Raw genomic sequence first — 12,061 nt, 5'->3', positions numbered from 1 at the left:
AACAACTGTGGAGAGGATAGACAATTCTAACTGCATCCATCTCAAGGAAATATTTACATTTGTTTCGCACAAAAGGGATGGTTGTCTTTTCCAAGGTGAGAACACAGAGCCAGAGACATGGACAGCGACTCTAAAGGCCCTTCGCGGTGTTCAACTACACCGATCCCATCTTTATACAACAAATGCCGTTTTGACAAGAGCGTATGGCAGTGAGAAATGCCGGCGCGGCATGGAGAAAAGAAGCATGCATGCAAGACACACGACGTCTGGTTCGAGCCCCCCTTGGCTACCACCTAGAAATTGCAGTTTGGTTTTTAGTCCTTTCCCTCCGGCGGTCAAGTAGGGTCTGAGATCTCTCAGACGGTGTGGGAGGCCTCGGGAGCCCCCCGCCCTCCCTCCCGCCCTCCGGCCGAGCGCCCAGCCTCCCTTTTCCCTCCCGGCCCGGCACCTCGAGCCCTCCCGCCGCTCTCCCCTCATTCTCCGCAGCCGGGCCGGCCCGCTGCTCACTTGAGCAAGTCCTTGGACTCGGCCGACAGCCGGGCCATGTTGGCGGTGGAGAGAGAGGACAGGTGCGGCGGCGGCATCTGGCAGATGGTGCAGGGGCAGGGCAGCCCGGCCCAGTGCTGGAAGCCGCTGCCCAGCTGCAGCGCGGGCGGGGTGGAGGGCGCCTTGAGCAGCGAGTGGGGAGGCCGGATGGTGCCGATGGCGGGCAGCGAGGCGGCGGACAGCGGGGACGAGGCGGTGCCGGACGAGAGCGCGCCTCCCAAGATGGGGTGCACCGGGTGCACGGCGTTGGCGGCGTGCGCTGAGTGGCCCACAGTCCCGCAGTGGAAGGCCGAGTGGTGGCCCCCGTAGATCTCACCAACCAACCTCTTCATCTCCTCCAGGGAGCTGGTGAGCATGAGGATGTAGTTTCTGGCCAGCAGGAGAGTGGCGATCTTGGAGAGCTTGCGCACCGAGGGCCCGTGAGCGTAGGGCATGACCTCGCGTAGCCCGTCCATGGCGAGGTTCAGGTCGTGCATCCGCTTGCGCTCGCGTCCGTTGATCTTCAGCCGCAACTGCTGTAGGTCCTGCTCCGACAGCTGCTTCTTGATTTTGTACTTGCTGCTCTCGCCCGCGGCTTTGGCGCCGGCCCGCGAAAGGCTTTCCCCGGGCATCTTCTGCACCATGTCGCCCTGCGTGGACGAGACCGAGTTGAGACGGCTCTCCTGGTGGTGGTGATGGCGGTGGTGGTGGTCCCTCAGATACATCTCATCCATGTCCGGAGATGAAGCTCTGCTGGAGACAGAGCTCGAATCAGAATTCATTTTATTACAGGGGATGCGGCCCTACCGTGGTGAGCCTTTAGGAAGGAAATTAAAGAAAATCTTGAATTAAAAGAAAAAAATAAAAAGCTGCAGTCCAGTTACCCACGTCTCAGCGGCAAGAACTGAGAAGAAAAGCTGAGGCACTGCCTTTCCCCGCCTTTCTCCCTCCCCACTCCCCTCTCTCTGGTTTGGCTGTTTCCCTGGACAGCTAGTTGGTGTGTGCTTGAACTCAACTCACGCTGAAAATGAGGGGCTTTTATAGAGCTGCGGCGGAGAAAAGAGACAAAAGGAACCCTCCTATCTATCCTGGGCTGCTTAGGATGACGTGCCGTCATTCAGGGCGGTGCGCTTTGCTGTCCCATTTAGCAAGGATTCCTATTCATATTCATTGTGGGGCCGCCCAGGGACACCTCTGCTCAGAAGCGCTAGGAGCCCCCAGGCACAAAACCCTCTGATTGACACACTCACCGCTCCAGCTCGCGCCTTCTGGATTTTTTTTTTTTAAAAACTTTCCTTCACCCCACTCCCCTTCCTGATTTCCCTAACCAAATCACACCTAAAGGAACCGAAGGAAGGGAGTGGTGCTCGAAAGAGGAATTGAAACATTCTCTCCTCCCTTTCACAGCTACTCCCAAGTTTTTGGAAAATGTGGGCAAAAGAAGTCTCAGTGGAATGGTTTCAAGGACAGAGATGCAGATGAAGGGCAGGTTCACTGCGCGGGGGTCGGGGCGGGAGGGGCAGGAGAATGCCCGTCGATGTGCGTGCACTGCCAGAAGTTTATTTCATTAGGCTTCTTTCCCTAAACATTGACACTGTGTTCATTTTGTTTATTGGGCCCTCCGGTGTGGTTTTAATGGGATGTCCATATCTGGTGACGGGTATGCCCCCTGACACTGTTGTGGAGATGGGTTTCTTGCTTTTTATATCTTCCCTTTCGTTTTGAAAAATAGATTACTGAAAGAATTTCAATTTTGCCAGATTCTGTAACTTCTTAGACCTGGAACTGAAGAAACAAACCAACCGTGGCGTTACAATAAGAGCCCCTTGAGAAAGGGAGGAGAGGAAAAGCAGCCGAGGAGGCGGAAGGGAGTTAAGGATTGGAAAGGTTCCCAAGAACTCCGGGGGAGATTGCTCCTGCCCTGCCTACCCCGCAGCCCCTGGACCCCGGCGCTCGCTGAAGATGGAGGGGCGGCCTCCGCCTGCGGCTCGGCTGGAGGGCCTCTGACTGCTGTGCGTGCGCGCGGAGAGAGCATCTGCAGCTCAGCGCCACGCGGCCGGGGCGGGTGGGTTCATCCGGCTGGGCCGCCCCACATCAGCGGTCCGGGGAGAGCTGGAGCTCAGCGTCAAAAAGTACACCACGTGTGTGTGTGTGTGTGTGTGTGTGTGTGTGTGTGTGTGGTTCGACACCGTAAGGATCTGAAGAGCCCCTTTTGCGTGCGCGCACAGTCCATTCTGGGGATAAAGAGGAGGCCTGGAGTTTGCAGCCTTCGGTTCGAGTGGGGAGCTCGGCGCCGATCTTTCTTCCGTCTTGCTGTGCTTTTGTCAGTCGGAACTAGCTAAGCAGCGTGAGGGGCGGCAAGGCAGAAATTCCCGGAAGGGAAACTGCCTCGGCGGCGGCCTCTAGAAAAACGTGGGCACCGCCAAGCTGCGGGCTCGGAGGAACCAGAGACAAGCGCTGGGTTATGGCTGAGTGTCTGGGTGGAAAGTGCGAAACCGGAACAATCCCGGAACCTCGAGCAGTTGGGGCCTCACACAGCGCGGCAGTCACTGCAAGCCTCCAGGACTCGCTGGGTAAAAGAGGCCTCACTTTCCATTGACACAAATCGAGCGGTCAACAGAAGAGGGATGCACGCCCAGGGCCGGAGTTTGCGCGCTCCGCGAGGCTGTGCCTCCTAGACGGTCACGCCGCGAAAGCAGCACTGGCAATACAGGTCGGGTGGGGAGACGCAGTGTTGGAACGGATGCTTTTTCTACACCGACTTTTGCTTCTCTGTAAAGAAAAAATAAAGGAAATGGCCAACACCGCTTGTCAAGGCCAGGACCTTAGTGCCCCTGAAGATTGGACACAAGCCTTTCATCCTCCTGTCGCCTCCACCTCCATAGAAGGAAATTTCTTAAAACGGAGAATCCAAGAGATTCGATTGGATGTGAAAAGATTGAGGTCCAAACGCACTCCTAATATCCAAGCAAAAGAAATGGTTCGTAATTCACTGGACTCGCCCATGGGAACTCAGATAATGACATCCCCCGAGCTGCTTTTGAGCAAAAGGGTTCCAGGACATCTGCATACATTCGGACACCGCCCCAGGCGATGGAAGGAAGCTGGGGAAGAGGCGTGGTCCAGACCACAGGCTTCAGCGGCTTTCCTGCTGATCAAGGTGTGGGCCAGAGAGTGCTCGACGGGAGCTAAAGCGACTTCCCCGCCTTTGGGCCAATGCACAGGCCTGGGCCCCGTCGTCCTCCCGATCCACCTTCCTGACCCTTGGGGCACCGACGTCTGTCATTCCATGCCCCAAATGAGAATGCTGCTGATTAGTTCTGATTTCGGGAAGTAGCAAAGTCTAGTTTGAGCAGAAGCGTTGCAAATGAAGGAGTAGAAAAATCATGCCGCTGAAAGGTATTTTACCTTTAAAAAAAAAATCCCTATTTTCTCAGGGCACAATATGAAATAAAGGGTTAAATCTCCCCTCCCCCCGCCCCGCCAATCGATAGAGAAGGTAAAATTGCCGGGGGAAAAGGGGGTGGGGAAAAGGAGCAGTCCTCCCAACACAAACTGAATAACTCACTTGTGGGGCCGAAAGGACTGGAGCCGGGGTTCTGGGAGTCGGATCCAGAAGCCTCTCTGCCTCCGCACCGCCTTTCCACGGAGACAGGCACATAGGCGCCCGCGGCCAGCTCCGAGGGGGGCTGCGCTGGGCGGGGAAGGGGCGACAGGGCCTCGCTTGCACCGACCAGACCCTCTCCACCCCGAAGGGGCTTCTGGCTTCAGTAACGCGGCGGTGCTTGGAGTGGCAGATCTGCCAGGTCTTGGCCGGGGGCCCTCGGTCGCAGTTAGGGATGCGTCCTCTCTCCCTGATCGCCCTCTCCTTTCCCCAAGACCCGCTTTGTGTGAGTGTGGAATGGTGCAAGGTCCAGGGCCCCAGCCAGGCAAGCACTTCTAGCGAGGCCTTCCAGGAGTCCCAGACTCCCCTAGGAGGCTTGTTTCCCTCGGAAAAGAGAGAGAGTGAGTGAAGGAGCCACAACTTTGCTCGCCAAAAAGTGGGTTGATACTCGCCAGGGCCCCAAAGGCAGAGATGTCCACCAGGCAGCGCTGGCGCTGCTCGCACACGCCTGCCTCGCGGAGTCATTGTGGACACGGAGAGTTCCCTTCCACTCGACTCCTCCACCCCCGGGCGCGGCCCCTCGGGATAAGCCCCCGAGCCCGAAACGGAGCAGGCTCCGAGCCCACGAGGGCAAAAGCAGACGGATTTCCTTCCATGGGCCGTCTCTCCATCCACCACCGCCGGCGGGTGCAAGGAGGGGAGTGGAAGGGAGCCGGCGTTGGGCCGAGCCTGCGGCAGCCCTAAGTGGCCTCAGCCAGAGACGCGCCGTGCCCTTGGCCCTGGCCGAGGGCGCCTTCAGAGGGCTCAGGCGGGCCCGGAGCGCAGCGGGCGAGAGGGCGACGGGGCCGCGCTCTCTCGGGCCACACGCCGCGCCCTGGCGGCCGGGGTGGGCGGCGGCGGCGGAGGGGGGGGGGGCGTCCCCTGGCAACAGGTGCGTCCCAAGGCCCGCGGGCTGCTTCCCGCCAGGCAGCCCTGGCTCCGGAAAGAGCCTGTGAGTTTCTCAGCCTTTCTCGGGCCACACGCCGCGCCCTGGCGGGCCGGGGTGGGCGCGGCGGCGGAGGGGGGGGGGGGCGTCCCCTGGCAACAGGTGCGTCCCAAGGCCCGCGGGCTGCTTCCCGCCAGGCAGCCCTGGCTCCGGAAAGAGCCTGTGAGTTTCTCAGCCTTTGCATAACCCTTGAAAAGTAGCGGGTCGGCGCGGGGACCCGATATGGAGTTACGTGCCCCGGGCGCACAGCCTCAGCTCTGCATCCCCAGACAGGACGCAACGCCGGGGACCGCGCGCTCCAGAGGCTGCGGGGCTCCTCCTGACCCCTTCCCACCTCCAGATCACCGGGGACCGTGTCTTACCCGATGCCTGGGGCGTGCCGCTCGGTGCCCGACGGCCACCGCTCCGCAGTTCCAGCCACCGAGTTCCTCTCCGGAAGCTGCCGCTCTACCCAAGGCCGCGGCGATTTGGGCTCAGGAGCGACCCCTCCCCAGCCCCTCGTAAGAGGCCAGCGACGAATGTCACGCTGGCTGACCTGCCAGGCGGCTACCGTGAGGAACCGGTCAATCCACAGCGTCCGCGGGCTTCTCTTGCTCAAGCCTCAAACTTGACCGGCAGAAACTTTGGCCGAGACCGAACAGCAGGAGGCTGCCCTGTGGGATTCACCTTTTAACCCAATCCCCCTTCCAAAACAAAAGAGATAAAAGGGAAACCCAGATATCTCTAAAGATGCTCCGTCATGCGCAACCGGAGGAATAGCCTAAAAACGAGTTGACCACGGAGGAACTTCTCAAAAAGTAGTTTCTTTCTTTATCTGCCGAGTAAAACATTCACTTCGCAACAATAGCAATGGCGGCCAGGTCATCCAGACTGTTAGGTTGATCAAAGAAGCCGTTACAAAAAAAAAAAAAAAAAAAAAAAAAAAAAAAAAAAAAAAATGACATCTAGTTTTTAAATTAAATGCCAACATAAATCGCAGCCAAGCAGGAATGATCTCTTCTCGCAGCAGCGCATCCCAAGTGATGGAGTGTAGTGAGGGTGCTGAACTCCCACCCCCGCAGACGAAGATGCCCAACTGAAAACCCTAGGCGCTAGAAGGGCCCAAGCGGATGGATCTGGGCCGACTGACTAACGTGTTTTAGTTTTCCGCGTTTCCCCATATTTTACATAATATCTTGAACACTCATGATGTGTCCAGTATTGCTCCTCATCTTTTTAACATCTGATTTTCATACAAGAAAAATAGCAGAAGTTGAAGGGCAGCAGAATTTTATGAGGCGATAGTGACTGCTTTTCTCAATGTTGGATGTGAGATTGGAAGATGAGAGGAAGTCCCAGAATAGCATAAAATGATGAGGTGCTAATTATGTGACTATATAGGCAAGTTAATACACTGGCAGAAGTAGAAGTTTGATTTTAAAGATGCGTAAGCATCAAGGCTGGCTAGAACTTACAGACTCGTTATAATTATTTAAAGACTGACAGAAGTCAAAGGAGATATGAACTTCTGGGTTTCATTTATAGGATTTTGCTCAATCAGTGAGCATACTTCAGTACGCTTTTTTTCCCCTTGCTGGAAACATCTGCGCAATGCCAAAACCTCTGCTGAGTTTTCCTTCTAAAGAAAGCCAATAAATTGAAAACATTTTTCCTCAAGATTGGAACATTTAGGTTGATTTAAATATCACTGGTGATCCATCACTTAAACTGATGAGTTATATTAAAATTTGCATACTTACACACAGATTCTTGGCATGTGTCCTGACATTTTGGATTTGTGGCTCCATTAATACTAATACTTTAACAAGCACTAAGTAGATGATTTCTTATTAGTATTTTATTGTTATTAATTGACTTCTTTTATGATTTTAGAGTTAAAGCCACTGTATACAATTTGATATCTTAATATAAAGTAGTACAGAGTATTAAATTCTGCTTTTTCTTTTGGAAGCTATTTTATCATCTCCTCGGTACAGTCAATTAGATAGTTAAATGTAACACATATTGCTGGAGTCTTTGCTAAAATGCTTAAGGAATTTAGTTTTATTTTAGAGATAAATATTTCTTTTAGAGACAGATATCTTGTGTAGCATATATATTACTTTCATTTTGTATTCAGTAAATTCAGGTTAATACATAAAGTATATAAATAAATATATACCACAAAGAGATTAGAATGTAAGGACCTGCGTATAGAGCAACAGAGAATTAAAGAGATGTTAACATTCATGTCGTCAATTTATTACACTGCTTTTTATTATAAACACCTATACATGCGCGTTCCAAAACTTACAGGTACAATTGCATAAAGTTAAATACATTAAAATATTTATTTGAAGGCTTTGAGTCCTAAATAGAAAGGAATAAGTTATTTTTCAGATGTTAACAGGGACAAAGGAAAACATATTACACACCTGTTCATAAGTAGAGTTACATTTGAAATGTTACATTGACGCCTATCAAATATATATTTACACACATTATTTTGAAAAAATGATAATCAAGGAGTCTTCTACGGAATCCTGAAAAGTCAAAATGGCAGTTTTTAAAAATCAACATTTCCATGGCTGATTGATTTTATAGAGAATCTGCACTACAGACCAGGTGAACTCCGCTTCATCATTTCTAAAAATAAATGGAAATATAATATACTCTCCTTTCTCATTAGACCATTGTGTTTTTCTATTTATAGAAAAACATGTTTTATTTTGTTTGCATAACCTCAACAGTCTGAGTGTAAAGTTTATAAAGCCAAATTGTCACCATTTACAATATTGGCAGAATTTTCACCTTCATCTTTATATAATATTATAATATACAATAAAATTAAAGCAATTATCCAGACAATTCAAGCCTCAAGTCCTGTTTTTCTTTTATTTTGGGGAATGGGGTCTGAAGAGAGGAAGCAGGCTGGAAACAAATTATTACTCAAAATTTGTAGATATTTAATCATTCTATATTTCACTTGCAGACTAGTTTGAGTCTCCTGCTTAACCATTGAAATGATATTCTCAACTATCAAGAACTGGTACTAAAAAAGTCCTATACATTTGGGATAATATGTTATTTTTTACAACATAAAGTAATAGTGGAAATTAACATTCAGAGCATAACATTATTTAAGATATTGATGAAAGAAACGATAATTTTCCAAACCCTCATTTTGTCTTAGTAATTTTGATTGTCTATTTTATAACACTTGATATGAGGAAATAGCAGAATATTGGACTATCTATGTTCACAGAAGTGAGCATTTCAGTTAGATACTTTAGCACTTTCTTCTTTTTATTATGGCAAGTGTAATAAATATGGGTAGACTTTTAGGAAAAAAACAACAACTTTGTAACGAGGGGGAAAAGGAAGGGGAGGGCATGGAACACACTGTGTAAGTGTCCTTAGTTCGTAATACATAAACTTAATCGCACCCTTAAGTGCATTTTAAAGAGTTGTTTGTATGATCTCCACATATATGTTTACTTTATAAATTTATGAAAATTTTAACATTGATTCTAATATTTTAATACAGAGCCCACTTGTGGCTGTTTTCCAGAGTGAGAGGAAGAGCAAGTGTACTGTTTCTATGGCGCTCTGTTCTCCATTCATACATCCTGCCATGTGTTGAGCCAGTCAAATTGCCTCAGATAAGCTGTGAGAATGAAAGCACTGAGGACTTCTTCTGGGATGGGACTTCTGAGTACTGGGACGCCTCCAAAACTGCCGTAGAGGTCACGTGGCAAACAGAGCACACTATCAGACTGAAACCCTGATAAAAAATAGAATTAAAAACAATTAATAGTATAGATCTTCTAGCGCTGCTGAACGGGGTTCCCAAACAAGTTCTTAATTTTTTCCAATGACAAAAAGAAAAAAAAGCTTTCCACTTTATACTGAGGGACAACGCCAATGTCCCAATAATTGCTCATAATGCAACAAGGCGTTTAGTTCAATAAGAATACAAGACGACTAGAAATTCATTGCTAGAAAAAGCCAATTTTTATTTTGTTGATGTGAATTTATAAGCTTATCTTAAAATTCTTTCCAGAGTCATAATTATTTTTCTCTGGGAAAAGCTTTTATATGTGATTTATTTGTGTCAAACATATTAAATGCTATTATGCATAAAATTTGCAAGTATACTTGCTGGAATGGCCCTTTCTCTTTATCTTTATCAAAGTTTTGTCTCCTGTGAAAATAAAGCAAGGGGTAATAGCTCTTTTGCTCCCATTAGATTTATGATTTGAAGTAATTATATTAAATGGAAAATAATGCCTTTGGGAAAGTAATGCCAAGAACAGATACCCAACATAAAAATACTGCTGAAAAATACATGTGGCAGGAAAGACGTGGGCCAAACGAGAGTCTATAACCAATTCAACTTAAGAGTTTTATTCAATAAGCAGCTGTAGGAACTAAAAACTAAAATCTAAAGGGCATATGCAGCCAGGGATTGAAAACCTTTTTAAAGACAGGACTAGAATAAAAAGGGCATAGTTTCTCTCAATGTTTGTGTTGTCCTTCCCATCCTTGTTTGAGAAGGCCATCAATAACAAAGGGAATGAAAACAAACATCAGCAAAGAATACAGATCAACAAAGAATATTGTGTAGGTTTCTTTAATAAGCTGTCTTCTGGCCAAAGCTTCCAAATACCATACTCATCTTCCAAGATGAGTTCTTGGAGAAACATAAACTATTTTTTTGGAAAACTCTTAGGTACCAAACATAGAGATGCCACTTCCCCATTGATGACAGTTCTCTCCTTATGGTATGAAGACCAGAGGTAGATATTACACAAAAAAGACTTCACAACCCGTCAAATTTCCTGGATAGGATTTGCTGCTTCCCAGATGTGCATACTTACACAAGTTTCTTACCATTTCTGAACTTTCATTTTGTCATCTGCACAATGAAAATAATAATAGTCATGACATATGCCATTATGAGGATTAAATAACAGTGTTTTGCAAACCTTTTAAAATCATGCAGTATTATGCTTTTGAAATAAAATATTTTCTCACCCTGTCCTCTGTATATAGTTTTACCAGCCAAAAGTGTTTGTTCAGCTTTATTCTTTTATAGTTTGCCTTGTAAAAATGTAATCCTAGTATGGCTTTTAAAAATTAAGTATGGCTTTTAAAAATAAATTTTAAAAATTAAGGCAGGAAACATCCTTTCGAATTGCCTCCACTCCCTGGCAAGTTGAGAATTAGTAGTATAAGGCATACCATGGGACTTTTCAGATGCTGGAGCTGGTACCTCGACAGTGTTATGACTTTTAGAAATGAGATTGAAGTACAGAATCCACTAGCTTTAGAAGGTACTGTGACAAGTTCTCAGCCTACTGGTTTCGAGGGCTTTCCCTAAGAGGAAAACAAAACAAAATTTAAATCATGTTTCTTCCAACAATCTTTCTTTATTTCTAATAAGCAATCAGATACTTTCCTACTATGTTATTTAGAGAGAGGAAAGTATCCGATTGCTTATTAGAAATAAAGAAAGATTGTTGGAAGAAACATGATTTAAATTTTGTTTTGTTTTCCTCTTAGGGAAAGCCCTCGAAACCAGTAGGCTTATTTGAATTCTGAGTCCCCAACAAAAGTTTACAAGCCCAGTCTTCTTATTGGAACCCCTAATCATATACCCATCCCTGACACCCTTAGCTCAGGGCAGGGATTCTTTGGGCCTGTTAGACCAGGACTGGCCTCATATAGAGGAGCAGGTATGTGACACTTGCACTATGGGATTTGGAAGCCCTGCTCTACTTTGTCCTAAAGGACTTTCTGATGGAAGTGCTCCCGGAACCTCCTCTTCTGTGACTTATTCATCCTGGTTGCTCCAAGGTGCCACCAGAAAATCATTTCGAGACATATACCAAGCAGATTCTGAAGGATGGGAATTGTCAAAAGATATGAGAAGTCATCTTGGACATTTAGAATCAGAACTTCAGTTTCTAAGTACGCTTACTGGCATCAGTATAAGACATTACTCCAAGAAGACAGAGGACCTAACGAGCACTGAGATGACAGAAAAGAGTATAAAGAAAGTATTGCAGAGACACAGATTATCCGGAAATTGCCACATGATTACGTTTCAACTTGAATTTCAGCTTCTGGAAATCCAGAATGAGGAGTTTATCTTCTGTTATTACTGACCTCAGCATAATAATGGAACCCACCAAATATTCAGAATTAAGTGAATTTGTGTCTAGAGCAGAAGAAAGAAGAGATCTGTTTATGCTTTTCTGAAGCCTACACTTCTTTGTGGAATGGTGTGAGTATCGTAAGCGCACATTTAAACGTTTCAAGGAAAAGTACCCAGAGGCTGTGCACCTTTCAGAGGGGGCCTCCTCCAGCTGCATGGGCATCAGGAGACCCAGCCCACCAGGGTTTGAACTAGTAATTGTTTGGAGGATACAAATAGATGAAGAAGGGAAGGTTTTGCCAAAGCTGGATCTTCTCACCAAAGTGCCGCTGCAAGCCCTGGAACTGGACAAGAACGGAGTCATAGAAACTGCTCCTCTCAGCTTCCGAACCCTACTGGGCGTGCTGGGCATTGAAGCCACTCTGGAAAGTCTGATTAAATCACTTCACACAGAGGCAAGCAACTAGCTCCCAAACAGTGAACAACTACACGTAGAAGTAAGATGCTGCACCTGGAGGCATGTGATTTTATTGAATATAAAAATTTGCTCTTTTCCACTTAGAAACCTTACCTCTAGAACATGTTTATACAGTTATGGCACATTATATATAAGTTGTCAGGACATGAAAAATAAACACAGTTATTTAAATTCAAAAAAAAAAAAAGACTTTCTGATGATTGGCACTGACTTAATCCTCTTCTTGCCTAGCCGTAGAGTCCTACCACAGATATCTTAAAAAAACAAAACAAAAACACAGAGCATCGTTTTCATTCATTCATTCATCAAGCATTTCTTGAGTGCCTCCTA

At 47.2% G+C, this 12,061-nt stretch overlaps 1 protein-coding gene and 1 pseudogene across 1 annotated transcript; one reads left to right on the top strand and one right to left on the bottom strand.

Moving 5' to 3' along the window:
* Window positions 1–503: 503 nt before the first annotated feature.
* On the bottom strand, window positions 504–1,307 carry OLIG3 (oligodendrocyte transcription factor 3). The gene has a single exon (XM_007130592.2). It carries the CDS (start codon window positions 1,305–1,307, stop codon window positions 504–506), a length of 804 nt encoding a protein of 267 aa, XP_007130654.2.
* Window positions 1,308–10,849: 9,542 nt separating this feature from the next.
* Window positions 10,850–11,837, top strand: LOC102979322 (centromere protein P-like; annotated as a pseudogene).
* Window positions 11,838–12,061: the final 224 nt, after the last annotated feature.

This window comes from Physeter macrocephalus, chromosome 10 (assembly GCF_002837175.3).
Source record: "Physeter macrocephalus isolate SW-GA chromosome 10, ASM283717v5, whole genome shotgun sequence".
Taxonomy (NCBI): domain Eukaryota; kingdom Metazoa; phylum Chordata; class Mammalia; order Artiodactyla; family Physeteridae; genus Physeter; species Physeter macrocephalus.
Note: the sequence above shows the minus strand (reverse complement) of the source record. Positions and strands in the feature narration are given on the sequence as shown.